Raw genomic sequence first — 27,967 nt, 5'->3', positions numbered from 1 at the left:
CCGATGCGGCGGCCGCGGGAGCGGGGCCGGGAGCAGAAGCGGGAGCGGCGCGGGGCAGAGCGGGAGCGGCACCGGCACCGGCACCGGGAGCGGCGGTAGCACTGCGAAGGGCGGGAAGAGCGGGAGCGCCGCCATGGAGTACGTGAGCCCCGAGCAGCTCGCCGGCTTCAGCAAGTACAAGGTAGCGGCGCTGACGGGGGCCGGGCTCGGGGCCTGGCGCCGTGAGGGGGGCGCTGAGGGGCGGCCGGGCCGGGGAGGGGCGGCTGCGGGAGGTTGGGGTGCATGGAGGACGGGGAGGCTGCAGCGGGGCCTGGGGGCCGGGCTGGGATCTTCGGAGGGGCTGTAGGGAGACCCGGGGTGTGGAGGGAGTCCCGGGGTTTGTGGCGGAGGGAGGGGCCGCAGTGAACCCCGGCTGCGGGGTTTCTTTAAATGTCTGCTGAGATTTAAAGGGGGCGAAGGGGAACTGAAGGGTCGTCCGAGTTTTGGGAGGATCTGCAGCGAGATCTGGTTTTTTGGGGTAGGGGGGTTTGCAGCAATGTGAGAGGTTTTGGGGGACTGCGGTGAGACCCTAAACCCGGGTTTGGAAGGCGTGGGAGGTGCAGTGAGCCCCAGGGTTTGGTGGGTTTGCACTGACACCCAGGCGTTTGGGGACGGGGGTTGGTGCTGCAGTGAGACCTGGGATGGTGACAGGGGACTGCCGGGGAATCTGGAGGTTGGGAAGGGGGAGTTGTTGCTTTAACACAGCCTGGCTTTTATTGGGGACGGGAGAAGCCACAGTGGCAGCTTCTGAGAAAGAAGCTGCTCAAAGCTTCTACTATGTCCAGCAGAGCAAACCCCTGACGGCTCTGACAACAGAGAAATTGCAAGCCCAATTAGAGAAGTTAGTAACGCCTCTGTGATGAGGTATTTAAAATGGAAATAAAATGGGCATTCCGTCTTCTCTTCCGAGGGCAGCGAGGCGGCCACTGGGGTCATCCTGGGGCCACTGTCGGGGCCCATCTGGTCGTGGCTGCCAGGGGAACATGCCAGCGCGGCCTCCAGGGATCATCCCAGTGCCACGAGTGGCCACGCAGCTGGGACCATGCAGCCGGGGTCAGTGCCCAGAGCGCCCGTGCAGCCGGGGCTGTCTCGGCACGGTCTGCAGTGAACTGTGCCTGCCTGGCTGCTTTTGACCAGCTGTGCTGCGGGCAGAAGGGCTGGGGTGGCGGCAGCAGCTTCTCCTTTTCTGTGCCCTGCATGAAGAGAGGAGCTGAATGGAGCCAGCGCTGTGGCAGCTGGCACTGCCCGTGTGGCAGTAGCGGGGCCATGTGGCCGACAGCGAGGGGCATGGCGAGCAATTCCCCGAGACAGAGCCCAGACAAGATCAGCATTTCACTGCTGCAAAGCTCTACAAGAACTTTTCCGTTGAGAGAACTTGAGAACAAACTTATGGACAACAATTTTCCTTGAAGTCACAGAAAAGGAAGAGGCGAAGACATGAAGAGAAGAACATGGCGACACTAAGGTCAGTGAAAAGGAAGGATGGGGAGGTGGTGCTCCAAAGGTCAGAGCTAAGATTCTTCTGCTAGCCGTGGTGAGGAGTATAAAACAACAAACTGTTATTCCCTGTAATTAATGAAGTGCATGAAGGGATGCAGAGATGCACTGGCAGCCTGTGAGAAAAAGTGCTCACACTGGAGCGGGTGGGTGCTGCAAAAGTGTAATCTAGTGAGAAACCTGAACAGAGAGAGAAGACCCTTGCTTCCAGGGATAGAGGACCCTTGCTTCTAAACTAGAATAGCTCATCCTTAAAAGACTATACCCCTTGAACTAATGACCCATGAAAAAACACTTGTGGGAAGGCTGTTTGCCTGTGGGAGGGACACATGTTGCAGCAGGCTGGGGGGACTGCTACTCATGAAAATGAAAAATATGCTGGAAAAGTTCACAGAGAACTGTCTCCCGTGGGAAGGAGTACACAGTACAGCAGAAAAAAGAAACTCCTTTCCCTAAGCAAACTGGAGAAAGATTTTTAGAAATAACAAACTGACTAAAGACTCCCATGGTTTGTCTCTCTGTGCTGATGTTGAGAAAGAAGGAGGAGCTGGAGGGAGGAGAAAAGGTCTTCTAAAGGTTTGTTTTAGTTCTCATTGTCCTCCTTAAATTATGTTAGTACATTTTCTTTCTACTGTTTAAGCCAGTTTTGCCTTTAGTGTTTTCTCCTAATCCTTATCTCACTCATGAGCTCTTCAGTTTTTTTTCTTTCCCCCTTCTCTGCTCATCTATAGCAGAGAATGAGTGAAAAGATTTTTTTTTGTGGGTGTCAGGCTTTGCCGGTGTCAAACTGAATCAAGGGGTTAAAAGAATTCAAAGCGTTCAAGAATTTAGTTAGAAGGATAGAAGCAATATTTACACATAATGATTAAGAGTTTAGAATAGAAGCAATATATATTGATTAAGAGGTAGCAAGGAGATTAGAAGCAGGACAGAATGATTAATTATTAGCAGATGGAGCTTGTAGCGATGTGAGAGCAGTGCCTGGGTCCTAGAGAGGGACTGGTGTCTCTGAGCCCCAGATGCACTGCTACAATATAGCTGACGACTAAGGGGAGGGATGGGCTTCTGGTTTGAAGATCGGAAAGCTGTTTATTCAGGAACACGGGCAGGAATGGCAAAGGGGTCCAGGGACGCAGTGTGGAGGTTTAGGGACACCACAGCCTCGAATAGCGAGGAGGGGGCCGAGGGCACAGGGTTATAAACGGACAAACTGGGCAGTTCTGAGAGTCAGGGTCCAACAGGAATAGGAAAAAGTGGTGCAGAGGGGTAAATAGGAACTGGAGGGACTAATGGAATTACAGGGGTGGAACACTGCGGCAAAATTAACCCAATGGGGTTCAAGGGGAGGAAGAGCATTCGAGGAGGTGTGCATGTATGGTGAACGGGGCTGAACAGGGTGACATAAACTTAACAAAGCAATGAAGCAACAAAACCTAAGCAATATGAACATGTGGCTGCAAGGGCCCAAAGACGTTCTCACCCTTGCATGAGACTGCAGCAATAAATTATTCTCTAAACGTCTCTCAGTGGTCCCGTCTCTCTTGCGGAATCCCAATAATAAGGGATAAAGCAAAAGTAACAGTGCTGGGTGCACAGCTGGAGCCAGATGCACACAGTTGGTTCTAACAACTCTTGTTAAAATACTTTTTCATTGGGTTGGTCAAATGCATTTTCATGAAGATTATACATGTTCAAACATTCCTTTGAGTTTACATGTTCTGGGAATTCTTTAGCTTAGTTCTATCCTTGACTTCATCTTGGAGTACGTACCACAATGGAGATGTGATTTTGAGAGTTTTGCATTTTATTTCCTCACGAGGCCCCCTGGTCTGTGGTTTGACAGTTACTGATAGCCAAAGGGCCTTTGGTGGATTCCTCCTTGTTCTTTCCGTGTTATTTGCCTGCGGTTTTTTTTTTTCAAAGTTATTTTATCCTACAGATGTCCTAGTCATTTTTACAAGTACTTTCAATCAATATTAGTTATTTCACTATTGTTAGTTAGTTATAAAGATAAAGGCATCAGTTATTATTTCACAACTACAATTACTTCTGCAAAAGTTAATGTTTTAATATACAGGATATAGTCTTGATTTTAATATTTTGCTAGAGCTTAAACTATAATTTATTTATCACACTAAAATATATAACCTACACAGGGATTAGAGGATTAACTATAAAGGGCTGACAACTTTGATACTATATCAAAAGCAGTTCAAAGGTGATTAAAAACTCTATCAAAATAATTAGCAAAAGCCAATATAATAGCGAAAGCCAACAACTGCATAGTTATTTATAAGTGTCACCCTCCCCCCTCTCCCCAGAGTGAAGATGATGTCCCAGAGCCTGTGGGAGCACAGGAGATGGTGTTTGAGGACAACGCAGCTGGGACTGAGCAACACATCCAGGAATTGGCGCTGGAGGAGCCCCAAGATCACTGTGACCCTCCGAAAAATGCAGAGCCTGCCTGGTGCAGGAGCTGATAAGGACAGCAGAAGCTTAGAAGCCAAATTTGCTCCAAGAGGCTGGGCAGTTACCCCAACCAAGCAGAAAAAAGTTCTAGAACTGATCTTGTGTGAAACAGGGGATGACAAACACCAAGGCACTCATTGGAGTGCTGAAAAACTTCGGAAACGTTTGCAAAAATCGATAATTGGGTCTAAAATGGCTCAGACTGTGCAATCAAGAATCCAATGAAGTGTAGTTTGTTTAAGAAACAACCCTGACAAGGCTGACATAATAACGCTGGGAGCCATAAAATCTGGGAATGTTCTGGGTGAACGTTGGGAGGTTGATTTTACTGAATTGCCCAGACATGGAGGGGGATATAAATCCCTCCTGGTCTGGTGGATACCTTTTCTGGGTGGCCAGAAACCTTCCCTTGTCACACCAACCAGGTTAGGGAAGTGACTAAAGTACTGTCGAATCCAATAATACCCGGATTGGGGGTACTTTTGGGAATGTCATCACACAGAGATTCCCACATTGCTGCAGAAGTGATACAGCAGCTTAGGAAATCCTTGGGAATAGTTTGGGATCTTCACACTCCTTATAGGACCCAAACCAGTGGCCAGGTGGAGTGAGTCAATTCTACAATCGAATTGCAGTTGGGTAAAATATGTCAGGAAACTTCTTTGACCTGGGTCCAGGCCTCACCTGTTGCTCCATTTCAAAGCAGAATTCAGCTGTGGGGCACCAGCAAAATCAACCCCTGTGAGCTGCGCTGTGGTCGACCCTACCAAGTGCCGCACTCCAGGAAACACACATGTTCAAAGGAGGGGTGGGTTTGAATAATTACCTCATTTCTCTCAGTGAAACCTTACAGGATTTGCAGGGAGCAGTGGTGATCTCTGGACTGACGTGACGGGTCACACCAGGGCATGAATTCCAGCCAGGAGTTTGGGTCTGCTTGAATGACTGGGGAACTGCTCCACTGCAGCGAAAGTGGGAGGGACCTTTCCAAGTACTGCTGACACCTTTTATTGCCTTGAAACTGGACACAGCAAAATCATGGCTGCATTGTTCCAGAATTAAAACAGAATTAAAAGGGCCTGAGCCCTCTGGGAAGAAGTCAAGAGCTTGTCACAAGCTGTTTTACAAAACCAAATGGCACTAGACCTTGTTTTAGCATCCCAAGGAGGAATATGCACTGTCCTTAAGTCCAGTTGCTGTGTATTCATTGATCAAAGTGGGAGAGAGTCTACAGATATCCAGGAAATGTGGAAACAAACCTAAATTTTTCAAGGCACAGCTCACGATGCCACCTCCTGGGGATTTGGAGAAACCTGGACCAAACTTCCTTCCTGGGTACCCAGCTGGATTTGGTAAAAGATCTGTTTATAATCACCACCAAAATAATGGCTGTATGGTTTTAGCCTGCATCAAGATCCAGTGTTTTAGCTGTTTTAATGCCTTAGGCTCCAAAAAGAAATGTAAATCTTAAGAGACTGGTTCCCACAAAGAACTTAGTCTCAAGAAAAGGGGAGACTAGATAAGGACAGGAGAACAGCACAGCCTTGGAGGAACAGATAAAGGGTGTAAGTCAGGGTTATCCTCATGCAAAAGCTGAGCAGGATGCCAGCTCAGCTCTGCAGGGCTGACAAAGCAGAAGTTATGCCAAACAAGGATACTGCCCTTACTGAAAAGCAGGGGTGAAGGAACATGCCCCTAAAAATGACACTGGACATTGAAAACAGACCCCCAAAGAACCATATAAGCACTTCTGGTAAGGCGAGTGACTATGTCAAATAAAGTCAGGTAAGTGGGGACAGCTAATGAATGTGCAATCAGTGGGGATGATAAAAGCTTTGTTTATCCAGCACTCGACAGACTTGCTTGGGGGAAGTATCCCCCAAATAACCAGTGCTGCAATAAAGAATGGCTGCTTCCTAATACTCAAAACTCTGTCAGAAAGCTTTTCTCCAGCCAGTTTCAGTATCAGTCTGGGGTGTTCTATAGCACAGGACTCTGCAAACTCAGCTGGTTTTTGTACCTCTTCCAGTCAGTGTGATGTTTGTGTCCCACAATTGGTCGATGTACCTTGTGCTAATAACAATCCACTCTCTCTCCAGGGCATGCCCTACACCAAAAGAATGTGTCCAGATGTTCACTTTCTTTCACTCAGTTCCAATGACCACATTAGAGCAACCAGTTCATCCTTCTGCACTGAAACATCTGACGCTGGAGCCTGGGATTCAATCACCTTGCACAGGGTCACCACCGAGTATCCCAAAGTGTTTTCCATTGCAAACAAAGCTACTTCCATCCCTGTACAGTTCCCAGTGTGGGTTCACTGACGGGCTGTGCCTCAAATCCAGTCATCTGGAGTAAACTTCTTTGATTGTTTGAAAGCAGCCCAGGTATCATCAGTCCATATCATAAAACCTTTACAGGCAGTTTTACAAGCCCATACAAAGGTTGGAGCAATAATCAAAGTTACTGACCCATTCCCTGACCGTCCTGAGAAAGGCACACCATTCCCTTACAGTTCATGCCACATGCTTACTTTCCTTTGGCCTCAGAGAATCTCAAAACCCAGGTAGGTCACAGTCATTTTCATCACTTGGTTGTTCTCCCTCAATCGCCTGTAACTATTTAACCTTAAAAGGTTTCACAGTTCGACAGGTCTTGGTCGTGTTCCTTAGTTTCCTGCCTCGCCGGACATCATCAACATACTGTAACAGAGGCCCTTGTGTATTAAAGGACTTCTGCTCTTCTAATTCCTTTGCCAGTTAAATCCCAAAAGCTCTGGGGCTATTTTTTAAATCCTTGTGGCAGTTCCATCCTGTCTGTGAATTTTCCCACTCTGATGTGAATAGTTCCTGGCTGTCAACAGCTTAAAGGTGGGCAGAGAAAAATGTCCTTTGAATCTATTACAGTGAAACCTTCACAGTTTTCTTCTAGTATAGTTAAGAGTGTGTATGGGTTAACTACTGTGCTATTTTATTGATTGCTCTTAAGTCTTTTGATTTGAATGTCCCATTCCTGAAATTTTATCTATACACCAAATTTTTCTAGTGAGATTCCTCTTAATCATGGTTTTGGAGAGTAAGGCAGGTACAAAAATTGATAGGCTATCCATAATTTCCCCAGTTAGAACTTAATTGGCTTGAAAAAGGGGAGTGTTTCAAGTCCCGGTGACACCACTGGCACTGACAAGTGTGATGGAGTCATCACTTATCTTCCCTTGCAGGGTATTTAATACTGAATAACAGCTCCTGTGTCTACCAAAACCTCTCATTTTTCATTTCCCAGTGTGGCTGTTACCAGAGGCTCTGCTGAGGAGGAAGCCTCTGGTCCCCTTCACAAGTCCTCTGCAATTGCCAGGAGAGGGATCAGAGAACTCCTGGGTTTTAGCTGAGGACACTCCCGCTTCTAATGTCCATCCTTCTTGCAATATGCAATTTTTACCTTTGTCCTGAACTTTCTCTTAGATTTATGGCTTTCTTATCCGTGGCTGCAGCTGCCCCTCTTAATCCTCGATGCACTGGGCTTGCAGCTAAATTTAAACCTTCTTTCTCTTTACAAAAATGCGTGGAGCAGATGTGTCCCATGCTGCACATCGAACAACAAAATTGAACCTTTTTCTTCTTATTTTCCTGCTCTAAAGCCAAAACCGAAGGGTCCAAAGGTGCACAATTAACTCTACAATTCTTTTGGCTATTCAGGGTGATTTCCCAAGGGGAAAACATTTCAGCAAACATCACTTCATCCCATTTTTGCTCTCAGTGCGAGAATAACATCAGTTTTAACAGTGTTACTGTCGAAGGTAGTATTTTGTGGCCACTCTTCTCAAAGAAGAAAAGTTTTTTTTCAAAGGACCGTTTCAGCACTCGAGGCCTGATGAGCTTAACATCTCAACAACCTGGGAGTAGCACAGAAGATAAAGAAGAGAGCCCTGGTCTGGGAAAAGAGAGATAAAAGAAGGAAGAATGAGAACCTAATTAACATGGAAGGCAAAGGGATCAATAACCAATAGAAATCCAAATAATAAAAGCTCTGTAACTTGGGACTGATGAACATTGAACCAATGAACTTCTCTGGGCTTTGACTGTCTAAGTATGGGAAAAATCCAGGAAAGAACATGTGTGATGGAATGATTTTCTCTGCACAAGCTGGGCAATGTGTGGCTGACAAGATTCCTGTTGCACATCCTGGCCAAAACAGAATTCTGGCCATAATAAAGTAATGGCTTTATTCTCTAACACTAAAAAGATGTTGGTGGAGGATTTTTGTCTCTCCTGCAGTTTTGCTGACAACAGGACATTGGGAAAAGGGCCTTTTCCCTTTTTTGTGCACAACTGTGTGAGCATGTGGTATGCACCTCAGTGTGTGCATTTTCACATGTTCATGTGTCTGTGAGTGTGCAAGGGGGAGGCTGTGCCCTGCCCCACTGCTGGCTCTGTGCTCAGACTGCTGCAACTCCTGGGAATATCACCGACACTGCAGGAAGAGCAAAAAGCTCTCCAACAGCATTCTTAATTTTAGAGAATCAAGGCATGGCTTTATTATGGCTAGGATGCTGTTCTGGCCAGGATTTGCAACAGAATTTTTTTCAGCCACACACAGCCTGGCTTGCGCATAAAATATCATTCCATCCCACATGATCTTGAGTAGATTTTTCCCCCAAAACTTTATACAGTCAAAACCCGTAGAAATTCGATTTCCTACTGGTTACAGATTTCTTTGCCTCAATGCCAATTTGGTCCTCATTCCTTGGTTCTCTTCTCAGTCGTGTCTGGACCAGGTGTATCTGACCATGCCAGGGGTGCTGTGTGGAGTTGATGCTCTGTGCTGGTCCTTATCTTTTGTGTGTCTTCTGTGCTACTCCAGTTTGAGGAGATGTTAAGCTCCTCAGGCCTCCAGTGCTAAAACAGTCCTTTGAAAAGAAACTTCAGCTCTTTGTCCTGCAGGGCAAAGGTGAACAAAACCCCTGATTTAAGTTACACAAAATTTTGTATCATTTCCAACTGGAACACCCCATTCCTGGTGTTGCTCTAATCCCCCAAAGCCAGGGCATTTCCCTCCTGCCCTGTGGCTTCCTTCTCCAGGTGGTCCCACAGCCTTGTGCCAGTGCTGAGGGAGAAAACCCACCCCCAGAGCATCAGTGTTTCTTCTGTGCCAAAAGCAGAGGGAGATTTTGGGAGCAGCCTGGCCCCATGGCCTGGCACCCCAGATCCTGGCTGCTGGCACCATCTGTGCCCCCTTCCTGTTCTGGAAAACACGATGGGAGCTGCTGGTGGCAACCCCTGAGCCAAGGGACTGGACCTGGTTGTCCCCTGGGTATTCTGAATGGATCCTCTGTGGGTTTGCCAGGATGGCTCTGGCTGCAGGAGCTGTGCTGGGGCTCCCTGTTTCCCATCTTCCTTCTTTTGGCCTTGCTCCAGCCCAGGGAATCTCCCCAGCCTGCACGAGCTCAGGGGCTGAAGGCTTTGGAGGTTGTCTCTGGTGTCCCTGGGTTGTTTAGAGCACAGAGCTGATGGGATGGCACCAACAAGCATTTCCCCACATCCCTCCTCTCCTCAGAGCTGGGGCTGCTCACCTGGAGAAGAGAAGGCTCCAGGGAGAGCTCAGAGCCCCTTGCAGGGCCTAAAGGAGCTCCAGGAGAGCTGGAGAGGGACTTGGGATAAGGCATGGAGGGTCAGGACACAGAGAATGGCTTCCCAGTGCCAGAGGACAGGGATGGAGGGGGTATTGGGAAGAATTTCCTCCCTGTAAGGATGGACAGGCCCTGGCACAGGATGTCCAGTTCTGGGATTCCATGATCCAGGCTAAGGGGAGCAGGGTGGGTGGTTTCCAGCCAGGAGCCCCAGGCTCTGCCCAGCTCTTGCTGCCTTTCATGGAAAAGTAGAATCATTAATGTTGGAAAAGACCTTGAACATACTTGAGTCTGCCTCTCACCAAGAAAATTTTTCACTCCAAACCAGGCAGCAGCAGTTTCACTCTTGTACTGCTGCAGGAAAACATACGACTTACAGGAAAGCAGTGGTTGCTCCCTCAAAGACCCCATAAAAGGGGAAACAGCTCCCTCCAAAAGAGCCGAGGCTGGGTGAGCTCGGCTGGATTTCTCCCACCCCAGGAGCTGTGGGGCACGGAGGGAGAAGGCAGGGCCCTGGGGATGAGTAGTGGGGCTGAGAGCAGGCTGGTGACATCCCACTGTGGTTCCAGGACAGCTCAAAAGGGTCTCATTTCGGACTGCTGTTTACAGGGTCACAAGAGAGCAGGCTTCAGTCATAACAGTCTTTCATCCTGGCTAGATTTTGTGTTGGCAGTTTCTCTAAAAGTGTGAGCACAGTGATGCTTTGCCATTCAGGCCAGAGGAATATTTCCCAATGCTGGTCAAAAGAAAAGCAGGAGCTTGTTAGCAGTTCCTGGGAGCAGACAATGTTTCTGATAAGCTCAGAGGAGCTGAGGCCAGGTGCTGTTCTCAAGGCCAAGGCCTAACAAGCATTTTCTCAGATCCCACTGCAGCCTGGAAAGGAGGGAGGTGGGGGAATGCACCACCACAGTCACCTCAGTGTTATCACTGCTGAAGCAAACTTCTACATGATGTAACCATAAAGAAACTTATGGCAGATGAATTTATGCATAAATATATCTATAACAATGCTGCTGTGGTTCCCCTGCTCCTTTTCCAGATGGAGCACCAGCTGCCCTCCAGGTAGCAGCAGAGCAGTTCTATGTCAAAGGTCTGTGCAAAGAGCTGAGAGTTGGCTCTGAGCCAACTCAGACCACGGCTGGGGAGGAAATTGGGCTCTAGTTCAAGTATGCTCATTCCACAAGAGTGGTTTCACTTTCACACTGGGGTACACTAAAAGGCCTGATTTACTGGAACTACCCCACTGCCCCTGTTCAAGGGGAAGCCGCGCCCAGTTAAGAGTCAGGGCTACATAAGGAGGGGCTGTGCTGAGCTTCTCCCATGGCAGGAGCTGCGGGGCACGCAGGGAGAAGGTAGGGCCCTGGGGATGAGCTGTGGGGCCGGGAGCAGCAGGCAGCGGGATCTTGTGGGTCTCGTGCCTCCTGTTGCCGGTGTTGGGGCACGGCTGGGGAGATGGCAGGGCAGGAGAAGAGGGGTGCGAGGGCAGCGGGCGGGCGGTGTGTGCTCCTCCATGGGCTGCAGGAAGCCGCCTTTGCTGGCAGCCGCTTTGGGGGAGCTCGGGGGAGCCGTGTGCGCTGCGGGGCTGAGCTGGGAGGGGGGCCGGGCTCAGAGGTGGGGCCGGATGGCTGCGCTGCCCTGAAGGCAGGAGCGATGGGACTGCTGCTGGGGGTTCCTGGCCCCCGAGCCGCTCCTTGGGGAGCAGGGCAGCTCCGTGCTGATGAGGGGCAGGCACGGCACATCCTGCTCTGTCCCCAAGCCCAGGGGCTCAGTTCTTCCTCTTCCTCCCCGTGCAGGGAGGGTGGGATTCTCCTCTCTTACAGTCCAAGCGCCAGCACCCAGAGCGCTCTGGTCCCTGGGACAGCCCCACAGAGGTAGCAGTGTTCCCAGAGCCCCTTTCCCTGGGGCAGGGCTGGGGAAGACACTCTCGGGGGCTGTTCCTGTGAAACGGGTTCAGTTCCCAGGGAGCGGGGTGGAGGCACATCCTGCTGCCAGCCTTGCTGCTTCCCTCGTTTGTTTCCAAGGAAAGATTCCGAGTTATGCCCTGAATGTGCTTAGTGCCTCACTGGGGGCACTGACAGAATCACATGTGGCTTTTTCCCTATTCCTGCAGCAATGGGAAGCCGTGTAGGGACTGCCAAGGGTGCCTGGGGGCAGGTTCAGGGTGTGGCTGGGCTGGAGTGAATGTTGTGCAGGGCAGCCCCTGGCTCCTGAGACTGAACAGAAGTGTAAAATAAGACTTTACAATTAGAAAATTGTAAAGCAGGTATGTTTTCTTTCCAGCTGGGATACATGGGAGGATATCTCCTCCGAATCATGTGTACCTGGTCCGGACAAGGTCCAGGTTCAAATACACATTGATCCCACAGACCCACACCTCCTCACCCACCCATTCCCTGCCTTCTCTTCTTTGTATTCTAATTAGCTGTCACACCTCCTGGTGGTCGTGAGTTGGGGTCTTGGGAGGAAGGCCAGCATCTTCCTCATGATGATCTTTGCTTCTGGGCAGGTGCTGTGGTGGTTTGCCTATTTTTCAGATCACTCTGCTCATGCAAAAAATTAGGAACTTGATTTTGCTGGATTTAAGCCACAAAGGTCTGCTTTATTGATTTTTGACAAATACCTAGGTCCTGCTTTGCTGAGTTTCAACATGATACATCTAACCTATAAGACTTCTAACTAGTAACTACCTAACAACTAAGGTTAATAGCTAATCTTCTATGTGTTATCAGTACAAACTGTTTCTTTACTTCTACAAAATCACCAAAAGCTAAAATCTTAAATCTTATATTTTCATATTTATATATGTCCCCCATATAAGAACCAGTGCTGGCCATGCTCCACTGGGAGAGAATTTGGGAGGGGACAGGGCTGGGGCAAGTGGCTCAAGTGGACAAGCTCCAGCAGTGACCCAGAGCCAGCAGATCCCTTCCCAAGCAGCTGTCCTGCACTGAGGCTCTGCTGTCCAGGGAGCAGCTGGACATGTGCCCAAAGAAAACAATTGGTGTTGGAAGTCCCTCCTGTGCTCTGCGAGCACACCCAGCTTTCCCGTGCTGCTGAACTGCCCTTATCTCGAGCCAGTGGCTTTTCCTGCTTCTGCTTTCCCCAGTGGAGGAGAGGAGTTGACCTCCAGTGCTCCCTGGAATGAATCCTCACTGCTCATGTGTTGCCTTGCCCTGACTGTCTGCTCCTCTCCTTCAGGATTTTGGGTCTTTCCTTCATGCTGCTTATCCTCCTGAGTTCCTGAAGTGGTTCCCATCTTCTCCACATCTGCTGTGTGTCCCAGGCCTGCCACTGCTGCTGTGCTGTGTCCCCTGAGCTGGGGCCCTCGGTTGCTGGTGTCTTCTGGGAAGCCAAGGCTGGGAGCAACGGGAGCACCTGCTATGAGGTGGGTGAGGGGAATCAGAGCCCACAGCCCTTGCACAGATTGCCCAGATCTGCAGGGATTTCCGAGGGAAAGCTTCCCCAAAATGCAACCCTCTGGAAGGGTTCAGAAGCCCTCGGATCTCCACCTGAGCCCAAGGCCCTCAGATCGATACCTGTGCTGGTAAGAGTCTTGTGGCCTTGGTGGAATGGAAGCTGAATGCCCAGAAGGATTTTTTGCAAGGAATGAATCTCTGCAGTATCCAAGTGAACTGAGACTGGGACAGTTTTCAGGGTTGTGTGACAGTGTCAAAAACGCCAAATGTTTAAAGGCAGGTGTCCAGTGAAAGTGCCAGATCTGTTAGGGTGAGAATCATGGAATGATGGAAAGGCCTGGGTGCGGAGGGACACACCCGGAGCTTGGAGAGGCAGGATCAAAAGCTTTCCTGAAATCCAAAAAGCTCAGATTAACTGGCTGTCCATGACCAATTCCATGGGTTCATGTATTGTGGAGGGAAATTTAGGGTGATGAGCAGGACCTTCCCTCTTGAGTCCCTCTAGTGGCTGTGACCCATGACTGCCGTGTCCTTCAGGGGTTTTTTAATTGTGACCAGCAATGATGGACCTGTACTGGTTTATACGACAGGTGTCTGACAGGAAATGCAGGAACCTTCCTGGAATGGAGACTATGATCACCTTCTCTCCATATTATTATAGCTTTGAAATTATGGGGCTTTCAGGCAAAGATATGGGAAAAGGAATAGCAGGTATTTACTAGAGAATATATCTATATTTACCAGGAGAAACAAACAGCGGCAGCAGCAGCACCAAAGAAAGGCAGACACTCAATGGCAGCCTTGTCTCACCTGTCAGGCACCGCCCCTTGGGTGCAGTTCCGGGCACAGCCAGCAGGGGCGCTGGTGGCTCCCGGCCGGGCTGGGCGGGTGCGATGATTCCTCCTTGGCTGCAGGGGGCGCTGTGGCGCGAGCTCGGCCGCCTCTGGGCCGGCCATGGCGGCTCGGGGACAGGGAGAGGAGAGTTGGCTTCCCCTGCACGGCCCACGGGGAGCAGCCGCTCTCAGCGCCCCTGCAGAGCCGGGGCGGGGAATCCGAGTGTAGCAAAACACCCCGAAGCAGTGGCAGAAGCAGAGTGGGCGGGGCTGGGCTGGGTGTCACTCCTTTGCAGACCATGGGGAACAAGGCTCACTTATTAAATAGAAGTTTAATAATGGATAAAAGGGACAGTATCCTGTGCTGGGGTGTCTGGCAAACTGCCAAAAAGCACACAGTTAACTCTCACAACTCTTCCTGTATACTTTCTCATTGCATCGGTCAAATGCATAGTTATGAAGATTATACATATTCAGACATTTTTTTAAGTTTACATTTTCCAGGAATTCTTTCGCTTAGTTCGACCCTTGACCTCATCTTCTTACAGTACCTTACAGTACGTGCCAAAATATAGATCTGATTTTGAGAGTCTTGTATTTTATTTCCTCACAAGGCCCCCCGGTCTGTGGTTTGACAGTTATTGATAGCTGAAGAGTCAGTGGTAGATTCCTCCTTGCTCTTTTGGTGTTATTTGCCTGTTTTCTTTTTCAAAGTTATCGTATCATACAGATGTTCTAGCCATTTTTACCAGCACTTTCAATCAACATTCGCTGTTTCACTATTGTCAGTTAGTTACAGAAATAAAGGCATCCGTTATTATTTCACAACTACCACTACTTCTGCATAAGTTTATGTTATAATAGACAGTACATACCCTCTATTTTAATATTTTGCAAAAGCTTAAACTAGAATATGTATTTATGACACTAAAATATACAATCTACACAGGGATTAGGGTATTAACCATAAAAGGTTGACAACTTTGATACTATATCAAAAGCAGTTAAAAAGAGATTATGAACTGTACTCAATAAAAATAATTTACAGAAGTCAATAATATCAAAAGACAATCACTACATAGTTTTTTACAACAACAGCTCACCAGCGATTGCTGGGCCTGAGGTGGGGCCTGGTGGGATTGGACTGCTCCCAGGTCTCAGCACAGCACACACACTGGATCTGGGCTCCCAAGCAGCAGAAGAGCAGAGAAGCAAGCTGGCAAGCCCTGGTCACAGTGCTGAAGCAAGAAAACACCAGGAGGGGAGAAAAAGGAAAAAACCATAGGGCAGCAGGATGTCAGGTCAGACCCACTGTGCCGCATGGCCCCTGTGTTGATCACCCCTGCTGGAAGGAAGAGCAGCCCCTGGCCCCCAGCCCCACACAGAATCCTGGGACACCCTTCAGCCATCGTGATATTCCTGAGTAGGGGCAGGGGAGCTCCAGACACAAACCAAACCTAAAACCAAACTGGTTCTGGGATAAGAACCATCTCCGAGAACAAATCCCAGCACCTTCCTGAGCCGTTTCTCAGAGGCCCTCTCTTTGCAAGTCGCCCCTGAGTAGCCTGAAGTCTGCTCCCCTCAAGGCCAGGGTCAAAGGTTTGCCGGCACTTTTCCTCCTGTCACCTGAAATTTTAAGCTCCAGCTCTCTGTGGGGGCTGTGGCCCAGATGGCCACCAATGGGCACTTGGCTGACAAGACCCTCTGTGCTAACGAGCAGCAGATCACGGAGGGCACCTCTCTGAATGGGCTCCCAAAGTCTCCAGTGTCTCCTGGTGGGCCAGCAGGATGCCCCAGGCACAGCTGTGGGCAGGGACAAGGTGGATTTCCCCCCTGCACTGGGCTGGGCCCCCTGAGCGTGCCAGGAAGCAGCTCCTGGCAAGAGGCGTGAGTGGGGCGAGGGAAGGGCTGCTCTGGCAGCTGGAGCAGGAGCACAGCTCAGAGCCCGTGTGGCCGTGCCGGGCGTGGGGGGAGTGTGTCTGGGGAGTGTGGGGTGCCCGTGGGGGGAGCGTGTGAGCAACAGGCACATCCAGTGTGCTGGGAATGGGACCCTGGCTCTTGTGCCATCCCAGGCTGGGCTCCAGCAGCCAGCTGGGAGCAATCCCCAGGGCTGCAGCTGCTGCAGAGCCTCTGCCAGGAGGCTGGGGCCTCTGACAGCACCTTAGGGAAAGTCTCTTTTCTTCCTCCACAGACATGGCTTCACAGGAGGACACACAAGAGGGGGATGCAAAGGCGCAGCTCCTGGCAGAGGCATTTCAGAAGGAAGGACTGGATGCTGGATACTGGCTGCCCAAAGCTTCGCAGATCCTGGGAATTGAGTGCAGAGAAGCCCTGCAACATCTGGAATATAGAGACTATCTCAGGTTGGAGTGTGAGGTACAGCACCCTTGGGAGAAAAAGGCACTCCAGAAACTCATGAAAATAACAGATGACAAAACATGTGAGGAGCAGAACAAGCACAACTTAGAGAAGAGAAAGCAAAGACAAGAAGTGGCCAAACAAGCCCTGAAGAATCTAAAAGAAATGCTCAACAGCCACAGCCAGGATGCTGTGAGGGAGAAAGCAGAGAAGCTGTGGCAAGCCATGGAGATTCCCAAAGAGTTCTGGCCACCACCAGAGAAACCCTTGGCAGATACACTGGAGGGCATCCAGAAGCAACTGAAGCAGCAGGAGTTGTCAGCAGGCAGGAGGGAGAACATCCCTGACACGGAGGTGCTGAGGCGGGCGTCGGGGGGACTGGCCCTGCAGGGCATCTACAGAACCAGCAGACCTGAAGATGTGCTGGCAAAGCGAGATCAGCTCCTCAGGGTTCCTGAGGGATTCCAGCTCACCGGTCCAGAGCAAGGATCACTGCTTGAGAAGAAGGAGTTCTTGTCCTCTGCAGCAGAATCCACTTTCACCAAGTCCATGGAGCAGCTGGGGTTCAGCATGAGTGTTTCTGCCAAAGCCTCATTCTTGGGGATTAATCTGGGATCGGGTGTAGATCTGAGCACCTCCTCACAGTCCCAGGACACCCACCAGTCCCGCTCTGAGCAGAGCTACTTTAGCACCACCATGTACCAGTACATCCCTCTGGCCTCCTGCTACTTCCAAAGGCATCAGCTTCTCCTCTCAGATGTGGCCCTGCAGGAGCTGCAAGACATGGAGCAGCTCTTGAGCTTCACTCAGGAAGACAAGGCCGCCCTGCTGGATAGGTGTGAGAGGTTCTTCAGCAGGTTTGGGTCCCATGTAAACCAGGGTCCCCTCCACTTTGGGGGCATATTCTGGTGGAAGGCATCAACAGAAGGATTCCGAGATGAGCAGAGGGAAGAGATTAAAGAACAAACATGTGGAGCACTGAACAGCCTTGTCAGGAAGAGCTATGGTGGCTTCGTGGAAAGTGCTGCAGGGGCCCTGGGTGATTCTAAATCCTGCTCAAAGACTTGTGTCCCGGGGAGAGCCAGAGAGAGTTCTCATACAGCAATGCAGCTCTCCGTGGTCAACACAGGAGGCCCTCCAGACACAGCTTCTCTTCCTCAGTGGAAAACGGGGCTCATGTCTCATAACACAACGTGGTGCGTTATCGACCGTGGCTTTGAGCTGATCCCAGTGTGGGACCTCATCTTGTGCAATCACAGAGGGGATTTTAAGTCTGTGGGGCAGATGAGCAGAGCCCTCATGAATGCATACAAAGAGCTGACAAACCAGAGCATCAGCAACATTTTTGGGAAGGAAATAGACATTGCAGTGCAAGAGGCCAGAGATTTCATGGGGACTGTGAAGACCTGGGAGGTGACAGTGGATGAAAGGAAGCTGCTCATGCTGATGGAGCTAAAAGATGATCTGAATGCAAAAACCAGGAACCCCAGTGTGTGGATCAACGTGTGCCTGTCGGACAAAGGCCTGCAGAACTTCCTGGTGAACACTGTGCAGAGCTGCCAGGAGTCACCTCCAGAAAACACCAGCTCTATCAAGGTAATGTTGAGAAGCCTTCTGGATCCTCATATCTACTCTGTCAAGGACTTCCCTGAGGCTTCCTTCATTATGCAATGGATCTTCCAGACTGAGCATGCACTTCCCAGACCTGTCGAAATCTCTGAGCTTGGAGACCTCATCAAAACACTACAGCAAATGAAGGAGCACATCCATGCTGTCACCTACGCACCAGGAAGCTCTGCTTCTGCCATTCATGAAGCAAAGATAGAAGCCACCCTGACCTGCAGCCTCGCCATTTCATCCTTCCTCCAGTCTCTCCAGGAACGGGCTCAGAAGGACATGGAACTGTTGGTGCTCTTGATTGCCACCAGCACAGGGTACCAGGTGGAAAGCAGCACTTTCCAGCACCTCCTTGGACACCCAGAAATTCAGTACATGGCCAAGGAAATGGAAGCAGCACATGAGGAGTACGTGAACCTGAAGGAGCAAGATGCCAACAGAGCTGAGGCCTCCCTTCTCCTGACGGGTCTGACTGTGACACCCGGAAGGCAAGAGCTGTCCCCTGAGCAGAAGAGGGAGCATTTAGTTTTCATGGAAGATCACATGAAAGGTTTGTGGTCCCCACGGATAAAGAATCTCCTCCAAAAGCACAGTGGAGACGAGGACTGGGAGAGGCTGGAACGGGACTTGCATTCCTTGATCAGTGGGTGCTTGGATGACAAATGCGATCAACAGAGGATGCAGAACATACTCAGAGACCTGCAAGACACTTTTCCAACACCTGAGCCATCCAGTCAGTCCCAGTCCAAGTCAGATGGGAGTGAATCCAAAGCAAATGAAGCCATTGCAAACCAGGAGTTCCTCCAGTTGCTCAAGCGCCTTGGACTCGAAAGTCACTATCCAAGAAAAATGGAGATGGGAGATTTCCACACCATTTGCAAGATATCTCTGCAGGACAGCAAGCCCAGCAAGGACACAGAACTGCCATTATACTTCTTGCAAAGGCTTTTAACTGTGGATTACCAGGTGAGGTACCTGACTTGCAGGGATGACAGCAACTCAAAACACAAAACACAAACCACAGCAAAAGAGCACCAACACTCAGTCTCTTTTGAACAGTTTTTTGATGATTTGGAGGGAGCAGCCCCTGAACATGCAAGCAGGGACAGCCATGTGCACCCCATGGACCTGCAGATGGCCATTTTCCACTGTGCTGATGACTTCCTGAGACAGACCCTTGCAACCAAGCTGGCCTTCTGTCAACTGGCGCTGCCTCTGCTGGTGCCCAACCCGTGCACCTCAGACATCGAGTTCCCGCTCTACGCCCTCAGCCAAATCCAAAGGAGCTGGAAAGAGGCAGGGAAGTCAGGAAAGCAGGCCGGAACAAAGAGTTACAACAACAAACTCATCTTTCAGGCCCAGACACCCATCGTGTCCTTCATCCGCATTGGCAGCTCGGCCTCCTCTTCCAAGTCTCAGCTGCTGAACGCTCTGCTGAGCAGACGCAAACACGACACTTTCTTCCACCGCCACTGCAGGGGCAGCACCAGAGAGCATTTGCTGATGGAAGGGGTGGTGGAGATCGCCTGGTACTGCCCCCGCGGGAGCCCCGATGACACCTTTGAGTGCTGCGTGGCTTTCTGTAACCTGCATGGAGACGCCAGGGATCACGGAGCACAGCTGCAGTTCCTGCAGGAGATATCTGCTGTCAACGTGGCTCTTGTGTCTGATTTGGAGCACATGGACAGCAGGGGGAAAGAGCTTCTGCAGGACCTTTTGCAGTCACAAATACCTTTGCTTTGTCTTCTGACGGAAAAGGAGAACGTTGCAACTGGACAAGCCAGCAAAAACATAAAAATAGGGATCAAGAACAGAAATGAAGCCGAACTGATGGTCCAGCTGACCAAGAAAATTGGGAATCTCCTTAAAGGACCTAATCCACGTTTCAGCCTGGACGCCTGTGTGGACAAAGCCCGCCAGCATGGATTTGTAGTGGATGCAGATCAATCTGCATGTGTGTCAGGCAAAGCAAAGGCCAAGGAGCTGGTGGACCTTCTGAAGAAAGAGAAGCTGTCTGAGATCAAATCCCAGCTGCTGCCGCTTCAAGGAAAACTGTGGTACCAGTGGTGCAAAAAGGACAAAGAGCTCACTCGCTTGCAGGAGAAGAGGAACAAGAGCATTGAGCATCATCGCAGCCAAATTGAATATGAGAAGAAAGCAATAAGAGGGAAGCAACTTGATCAAGCTTTTCCTCTCAACCCACTGATGAAATCATTCCTTGGCTTTCTCCAGACCCAGCCAGCAGATACCAAGAAATACTTCCTGCAGTGGATGAAGGTCTTTATGAGCGAGCTGTCCTGTCGTCGCCTTGAAGAACTGAGGAGAGACTATCACGAGTTATGGTCTGAAATCCGGACTGGAAAGAAAAGCAAGGAAAAAACCAGCATGAACGCTGAGTTGCTGAGTCAATTGGATGCCCTCTCTAATGAAATCAATGATTCATCCATTGGCCTGGAGCACCTTCTGAGAGAGGTAGGGCAGATTTATGAAGCTCTGCAATTAATGATGACAAAGAATTACAATGTTGCCAAACTATCGGAAATTGCAGCGGAGCTCCTGATTTTGGGATATCCCGTGGAGCTGATGGATGGGGACGCTTCTTACCTGCCCTTGCGCTGGGTGGGAGCAATCTTTGACAGCTTAATTGAGAGGCTGGGGGACAAACGAGTGTTTGTGCTCTCTGTGCTGGGCATCCAGAGCACGGGCAAGTCCACCCTGCTGAATGCCATGTTTGGTCTGCAGTTCAACGTCAGCGCGGGGAGATGCACCCGCGGAGCCTTTATGCAGCTGATCCCAGTGGGCGAGGAGCTGCAGCAAGACTTGGGCTTTGATTTTGTGCTGGTGGTTGACACAGAGGGACTTCGTGCCATCGAGATGGCCAATAAACAGTCCCTGAACCATGACAATGAGTTGGCCACCTTTGTCATTGGTGTTGGCAACTTGACTGTGATCAATATCTTTGGAGAAAATCCGTCGGAAATGCAAGATGTTCTCCAGACTGCTGTGCAGGCTTTCCTGAGGATGAAGAAAGTCAATCTTTCCCCGAGCTGCCTCTTTGTCCACCAAAACATGGGAGAAGCAACTGCCAAGGAGCAGAACATGGAAGGACGAAGGCGTTTTCAGGAAAAGCTGGATGAAATGACGGTCGTAGCTGCTCAGCAGGAATTCTGTGACATCTCCTCCTTCAGCGATGTCATTGACTTTGATGTGAAGACCCACATTCACTACTTTGCCCACCTGTGGGAAGGAAACCCCCCAATGGCACCACCCAACCCCACCTACAGCCAGAATGTCCAGCAACTCAAGAGGAAAATCCTCCAGGCTGCCAAGGAGTCCCAGCGCAGCATTTTGAGGCTCTCGAGCCTGAAAGTTCGTATTGCTGACCTCTGGAATGCTTTGCTGAATGAAAACTTTGTTTTCAGCTTCAAGAATTCCCTGGAGATTGCTGCATACAGGAAACTGGAAAGTGCCTTTAGTCAGTGGACCTGGAGGCTGAGGAGTCACATCTTAGACGTCCAGATGAGACTGGACAACAAAATTCGAAATGGGAACTTGCAGAATGTCACCAGAGAACAGCTTGAAGGGCTGGTGCAAGAGACAAGTGATGGCATTGAGAAAGAAGTGGAAAAGTATTTCAGGGAAGACAACGACCATGAGACACTGGTGCAGTGGAAATCAAGCACAGAGCTGAAGCTGAAAGAACTAAAAGAGACTCTTCTTCATGAAACGAAAAAGAAATGTGAGAATCTTCTTGAGCTACAGAAGGAGCAGAGGAAACTGGATGCAAGGAAGTTGCAATATGAAGATGAGCTCCTGAGAAGGAGTAGGGAGCTGGCTGTGACTGTGAAAGGGAAGAGCCTCAGTGAGAGAGAACTGAGAGACAACTTTACTCTTCTCTGGAACAGCTGGATTGCCGAAGTCTCCCATTCTGCTCCTCCTCCAGAACGGGTGAATATTGATGCAGAAATTGAAGATGTCCTTCTAGAGCAGTTTAAGGAGCCAGCTTTCCATGCACGGATCAGGTCATTTCACAAAGGCAGAGGATTTTCTTTTGACAAGGAGAAACACATCACGGAGAAGAAGTATTTTGGCATTATCCCAGATCCCAGAAGCATTTTCAAAGGTGATGTGATCAACTTTCAGCACATCACACACAAGATCATAGCGAGTGTGAGGGCAAACATTGATAAGAAGGAACAGGAGAAACAGGATTATAGTAGAAATTTTATCCATGAAATACTCAATGAAGTACAGGAAGGTGTGAACTCTGTCCCCAGCGATGCAAAATGTACTTTTAACAGAGAGTACAGCATAGATTTGTCTCTGTATCTGTGCAAAATGGCAGCAGAGAGGTTTAAAGCCATGCGTGAAGCATTCCAAAAGGCAAATGACCCAGTCCTGTACCTGAGCAGCAAGAGAGAAGATTTCTTTCAGTGTTTCCAGATTTCCTGCCAAGGAGCCACTTCGATCACAACTTTTGCTGGTTTCCTTTGTGACAAGATTAAACCAGCTCTTCGCCATGCCCTCTGTGAGAAGACGGCTAAAGCCATTGCTGAAGACATACAGGGCAAATTCCCAGATTTCCAGGGCGGCAGAGCCAATCTGGAAGTTTGCATCCTGAGATACCTGGCAGAAGAAGAAAATTTTGACTATTTCAGATGTTACCTTAAGTTTCCAAAAGAGTTTTTTCAGATCTACATTGATATGCAAGTAAGGAGTCATTTTTTAGGTGAGAGTGGGAGGCTTGAGATGTTTTTAGATTCCTCCCTTAATCTTCTCTTCAAAAAGATCCTGTCAGCTGTTTCTTTATCAACCCAAATTGTCAAAGACAGAAAGGACAGAGAAGACAAAGTCTCTCTTTGGCTGGATGAATTTTGCAGGGAACTGAGAGAGGTGATCAGCTTGCCCAGAAGTGACCTGAAGGGCATCGAGCACCAGGAGGTCACAGACATTGAGTTCCTGAGCAGTGCTATGGCAGACAATCTGCGTAACCTGAGGGACAGGCTCATGACAGAATTTGCTGGTGCTGACATGAGCTCGTTTTCAACACAGCCTCACACCATCCTGGCAGAGCATTTTTCGGGGTGCTGGGAGCAGTGTCCCTTTTGTGGGGCTGTCTGCACAAACACCATGCAGGGACATGATGGAGACCATCAGGTGGTCTTCCATCGTCCACGAGCTTTGATGGGATTCATGTGGGGTGGGACAGACCAGCTGGCCATTGATATTTGTTCCAGTCTTGTTGCAAGTGACTGCAAGTTCAAACTAGGTGATGAAGTATCATACTCCTTCAAGACATACCGTGATGCAGGACTTCCTTTTTCCACTTGGAAAATTCTTCCTGATCCATCCATGCAGGCATACTGGAAATGGTTTGTGTCTCATTTCAAGACACAGCTGGAAGCGTTTTACCATGGGAAATTTCAGGGAAGAGGAGAAATCCCTGAGGCTTGGTGGAGAATCACCAAGCAGGAAGCACTGTGTGAGCTGGAAGAGTGTAGGCCATGTCCACAGAAAGAAAGAACCACAAGAGTTATGCAATTTCAAACAATTTTGTACGAGTTTCTCCAGAAAATCAACAGCAAAATTTGTTCTTTTAAGTCTTAGGGAGACCAGCACCTCCAAAATTTCATTAAATAAGGCTCGTTACGGCAGCCTTTGCTCATTGACTCCTTTCTTCATGATAAAGCCAGAATCATCTTGCCTTCTTGCCATAAACATTTCCCTCTGCTTTGTCCTAGAGCCAAACCAAACCCCCTCCTTGGTGCAATTGGCCTCGTGGCCAAGCCTGGGCCCAAGGGCCACAGCAAGGACAAAGGCAGCAATCCAAGCACCCCCTGGATCAGCTACTGTGAGACAAGAATGGACAGTGCCCCAAAGGCAGTTTTCCTGCAGCAAGGAGGTGTCCTGCTCAGAGAAACGGCTGCGGGAGCTGAGGCCAGCTCCATGCTGGCTGCAAGCTGGGCTGCTTGGCTTTTGGGCATCATCCTTCCCTCCCTCATTGCAGCCTCCTGGATCAACTGAGGCCGTTCTCCCAGCAGGAGCTGTTGTGCCTCCAGGTACAGGAAAGCAGTGACATGACTGCCCGGGGGCTCAGACAGTGCTTTCACTCCCTGTCTCTGAGGTGCTGTGTCTCTGTCCCAGGCAGCTGCTCCTGCTCAGGTGCGTGGGGCTGCTGCCCTTCCCTCCAGCCCTCAGCCCTGGCAGGAGCTGCTCCTGCCCTTGGCCCCTCTGCTGAGCAAAAGCCTTTGGAATGCCCCATGGGGAGAATCCTGTCTGCCAGCTGTCAGGGTCCGCAAATATATGCAGGGAACCTGATGGTTCGTCTTAGGGATCTCAAGGTGCAAAGGACACGGCAGGGGACAACTCAGTTTCCTCAATCAACAATGCACCTTTATTTAGTGCCCACAAGTGCGATAGAGGGGATTTGAAGGGAAATAAAGGATAGTGAGAAAAGAGAAAGAGGGGGTGGGTTATAGCTACCAACGGAGAGACGAAATCCTCGTGGTCCAGCCAATAGATCCGTCTTCTTCTGTGGGGTGATCACAAAGTCTGTGGTTAACTCAGGGGTCCTTATAGTCCTCTCCGAAGCAACAGGGAGTTGGCCAAACAGGGGGGGGGAAATTATTGCAGTGGGTTCGTTTAGAGAACTCAGAACAGGTCAGCTGTCAGCAGGTACAGTGTCAGCCAGAACAGGTCAGCAGGCGCAGTCACTTCACCATGACTTGCCCATTGTTTCTGCTCAGGTTCTGATGTTCCCATATGAGTGCTGGGTTTTTCCATCGCACACACCTGCAGGCAGCACTTGGCCAACATCCCACCTCAGCCAGGCCAGAACTCCTGTGTTGAGATTTTAAAGTCCCTTTTAGGGGTTTCAGTCTCTGTCCTTGACGACGGTCGTGAGGCAGATGAGGGATCTTCGGACCGTCACTTACACCAGCACCTTGTGCAGCAGCCCTGGGGGCAGTGCTGGTGCTGTCCAGGCAGGCTGCTGGCACCGGAGCCGTGCTCTGGAGAAGGTGGCACCAGCTGGCTCTGCCCTGGGAGCTGTGGGGGCTTTTGCTGTGCAGGTGCTGCAACCCTGCTGGCAATGTGAGGGCCAAGCCCTCGTGGAGAGCTGGCTGAAGGGCTGCTCCAGCCTCATCCCCTGCAGGCTCTGCTGATACAGGAGTTGATTTGGACTGTGCTGCTGTGTCTCCTTTGTGTTCAGGGGAGCCACAGCTGGGAGTGACTGGCACTCTGTGTGCTGCAGACAGGCAGGGGACAGAGGGGTGGCATTTGGTGATTTACTAAGGTGTGAACAACAGACTGTGCCTGAGGCGTGAACATCTGGCCCTGAGCCAGTGTTCCTGTAGATGAACCTTTCAACCAAATGTTACATGTATGCACTCATTAAGGAAGTATTATTAGCCATATGATAAATGTATCTGCTTATTAATGAAGCATCATTAACAATAAGATCCATGAATGTGTTCATTAGTGAAACATGCGTTTCCCTCTCCATATTTAGAAATCAAAGAAAAATTAAATCTGACATTTGGCTTTATTTGGGTCTGTAGGATCAAAGACAACTCCCTTGGTTTCCCCTTAAGCCCCAGCCAGGCTTTGGGAATGTCTTGGGTTGCAATATGTACCTAAAAATGTGCGTTGTATTTGCCATCTGTTGAAACTTGGGGAGTGTCGCAGCCCGTGGCCTTCTGGGTGCCGCGACCTTCTCTGGTGAGGCGTCTTTAAAATGACACCCTCAATGTCAGGGAGCACAGGCACTCCTGTGAGATCAGCTCAGTTGTGACAGCTGCAAAAGCAGCTGAGCCGAGCAGCTCTTCCAGGCGGCGCAGGAACAGGTGGCAGGACTTGATCTTACTGTTGCCCAGAGCCTTCTTTATTCAGCTGGATCCAAGGACTGAAAAACCCCGAGGTCTCAGGGTGTTGTGATTTTATAGAGAACTGGGAGGGCGGGCTTTACAACTCGGACCAATGGGAGGAGGAATTAGGGAAACAAGCAGTCGGGAAGGATCCAAAATACACCAATAAGGGAACAGGAAAACCAGAATGTGAGGTTCTAGCCAATCATGGGGAAATAATTAACATGCCATGCACAGGTTCATGGGATTGTTAAGTTTTTTGCTCACCATGACCAGGAGAAGGAAGTCTCCTTGAGAGACTTCCCAGGGGGAATGACTCACTATGCAAACAGTTCAGAGGCTGCATTTCTTCAACAGGAGAGCAGGCTCCCCTGTGGTGGTCCTAGGGATCACCACAGGGGAGGTTTTTACTTTTCTCTTGTCTAACCCATTTGTCATAACTCCAGGGGGAGGGGGGTGGGTGCCTTCTGTTAATGGGCAGCTGTTAAAACCAGGTGGGGAAGTATTCCTATCTCTTCCACCACCCATCCTCCCTCCAGGGGATATCTTCTGTTAATGAGTCATCAAGGCTCAGCACATGACTGCTAAAATTACATCATCCCATTGTGAGACGCTCCATCCAGTGGGTGAAGCCAAGCATTTCCACCTGCACAAAACCTGCAATTCAGAACACCAAGGCAGCCTGTTTTCCACTGGATTCCAGAGCAAGACCGGACCCATCTCATCACTACCGGACCCTTTCTACAAGATGATCTCTACTCCAACAGAACCACATCTGTCACTCCAGGAGGACTTATTTGGACTGCTCCCAACATGCTGACTAATAGGGTGTCAGGTCATATTCTGATTCTGTCAGTGTTTCTAGGATTTTTTGTTTGTTTGCTTGCTTTTTTTTGCACTACTACATTTGTATTTTTAATTTTCCTAGTAAAGAACTGTTATTTCTATTCCAATATCTTTGCCTGAAAGCCCCTAATTTCAAAATTATAATAGTTTGGAGGGAGGAGGTTTACATTCTCCATTCCAAGGGAAGCTCCAACTTTCTAAACCAAGACAGGGAGGAACCCAAGAGGAGAATGAAACCAGATTTTCCTGCACTAGAAGTGATGTCACTGTGTTTACTGAACAATATAAGAACAGGACACTCTCACCATAAACTCGGAAGCCTTGTTGCCTGCAGGTGGACACACCACAGTAATTCCCAGTTAGCGAGGGGGGCTCTCCAGCCCTTTGCTGTGACAGGGGCTCCACAGCTGATCTGGAGGATGGTCAAGTCTGGGTGATAGCATGGGGTTAAAATGTTTCTAAAATCATGGGAATTGTATACAATAGATTCAGGGGAGGTGGAAAGAAAGGTTGGGCCTGGATAGGCCTGGGAAAGGGAACCAGGCCTGGGGAGGCCCTGGGAACGAAGGTTAGGCTTTGTCTTTACTAGATCATGTGAAAGTGCACCTACCCAATCATCATATGATAAATGATATGATTGTTAAATGTAATGATTGTTTGGTAATTGAATATGATTATTGTAATAAGAATCATAAGAAACAGTGTTTGGGGGGCCTGATGAAAACTACAAGAATTCATGCTTGGATAAGATCAATGTATACAATAGAGCAATATGAGTTTAGTAATTAATATATATAGTTATAGAATGAAAAGGTATAAAAACATATCCATCTTGAATCCATGTCGGAGTCAGATTTGGGTCTGTATCCTGTACCCCTGATTCCCAGAGCCCTTCAATATCAATAAAGGCACCTGCATATAATCATTCCGTGATTATGTGTTTCAATGCTAACATTGGGGTAACTGATGATGTCTCTTTCTTAATCACTGTATGCAATCTTTGTAGTAATGATTATGTGCATTGCTGAGATCATCCTTTTGTGATTCTTGGCAGTTTGGCATTACAGTAAATGACACTTATTCCCTAAGTTGGTGCCTGTTTCATTTGTGCTGACCCTGCTGAGTGGCAAAGCACTGGGCAAGGGTCTGGGAGATGGGCTGTGGCAGCAGAGGCTCTGCTCCATTCAGGGTCTCTGCTCCAGGAGGAGTTTCACTGTCTGCAGGGCCAGCAGAGAGGGCAGGGAGCCCCAAAGCACAACATCCAGGGAAACCAATGTCAGTGGCAGGTGCCAAGGGAGGCAGCGCTGGGAACCAAGGCTGGCCTGCCACACACACAGAGGGTTGAGAAGGTTGATCCCAGCCAGGTTCTGTGCTCTGGAGCTGCTCAGCTGGGAACCTGTG

The 27,967-nt window shown here is 49.5% G+C and overlaps 1 protein-coding gene across 5 annotated transcripts; it reads left to right on the top strand.

The window, feature by feature from the left end:
* Positions 1-5: 5 nt before the first annotated feature.
* Positions 6-27,488, top strand: LOC136287427 (interferon-induced very large GTPase 1-like). Of its 5 annotated transcripts, none has more exons than XR_010720152.1 (4): positions 6-181; positions 950-1,504; positions 3,858-5,790; positions 6,105-7,512. XR_010720152.1 is itself a non-coding variant. In XM_066180172.1 (4 exons), exon 4 carries the CDS (start codon positions 16,074-16,076, stop codon positions 23,460-23,462), a length of 7,389 nt encoding a protein of 2,462 aa, XP_066036269.1. In that variant the 5' UTR covers positions 6-181; positions 950-1,504; positions 3,858-5,790; positions 16,072-16,073; the 3' UTR covers positions 23,463-27,488. The 5 variants fall into 5 exon arrangements, 4 of the variants coding, with proteins under 4 accessions (XP_066036269.1, XP_066036271.1, XP_066036270.1 ...); XM_066180172.1 differs by lacking the exon at positions 6,105-7,512 and adding an exon at positions 16,072-27,488; XM_066180173.1 differs by lacking the exons at positions 6-181; positions 950-1,504; positions 3,858-5,790; positions 6,105-7,512 and adding exons at positions 10,941-10,983; positions 12,830-13,016; positions 16,072-27,488.
* Positions 27,489-27,967: the final 479 nt, after the last annotated feature.

This window comes from Chamaea fasciata, unplaced genomic scaffold, assembly GCF_029207755.1.
Source record: "Chamaea fasciata isolate MVZ Bird 193981 ecotype frontalis unplaced genomic scaffold, bChaFas1.0.hap1 SCAF_3, whole genome shotgun sequence".
Classification (NCBI taxonomy): Eukaryota; Metazoa; Chordata; class Aves; order Passeriformes; family Sylviidae; genus Chamaea; species Chamaea fasciata.
Note: the sequence above shows the minus strand (reverse complement) of the source record. Positions and strands in the feature narration are given on the sequence as shown.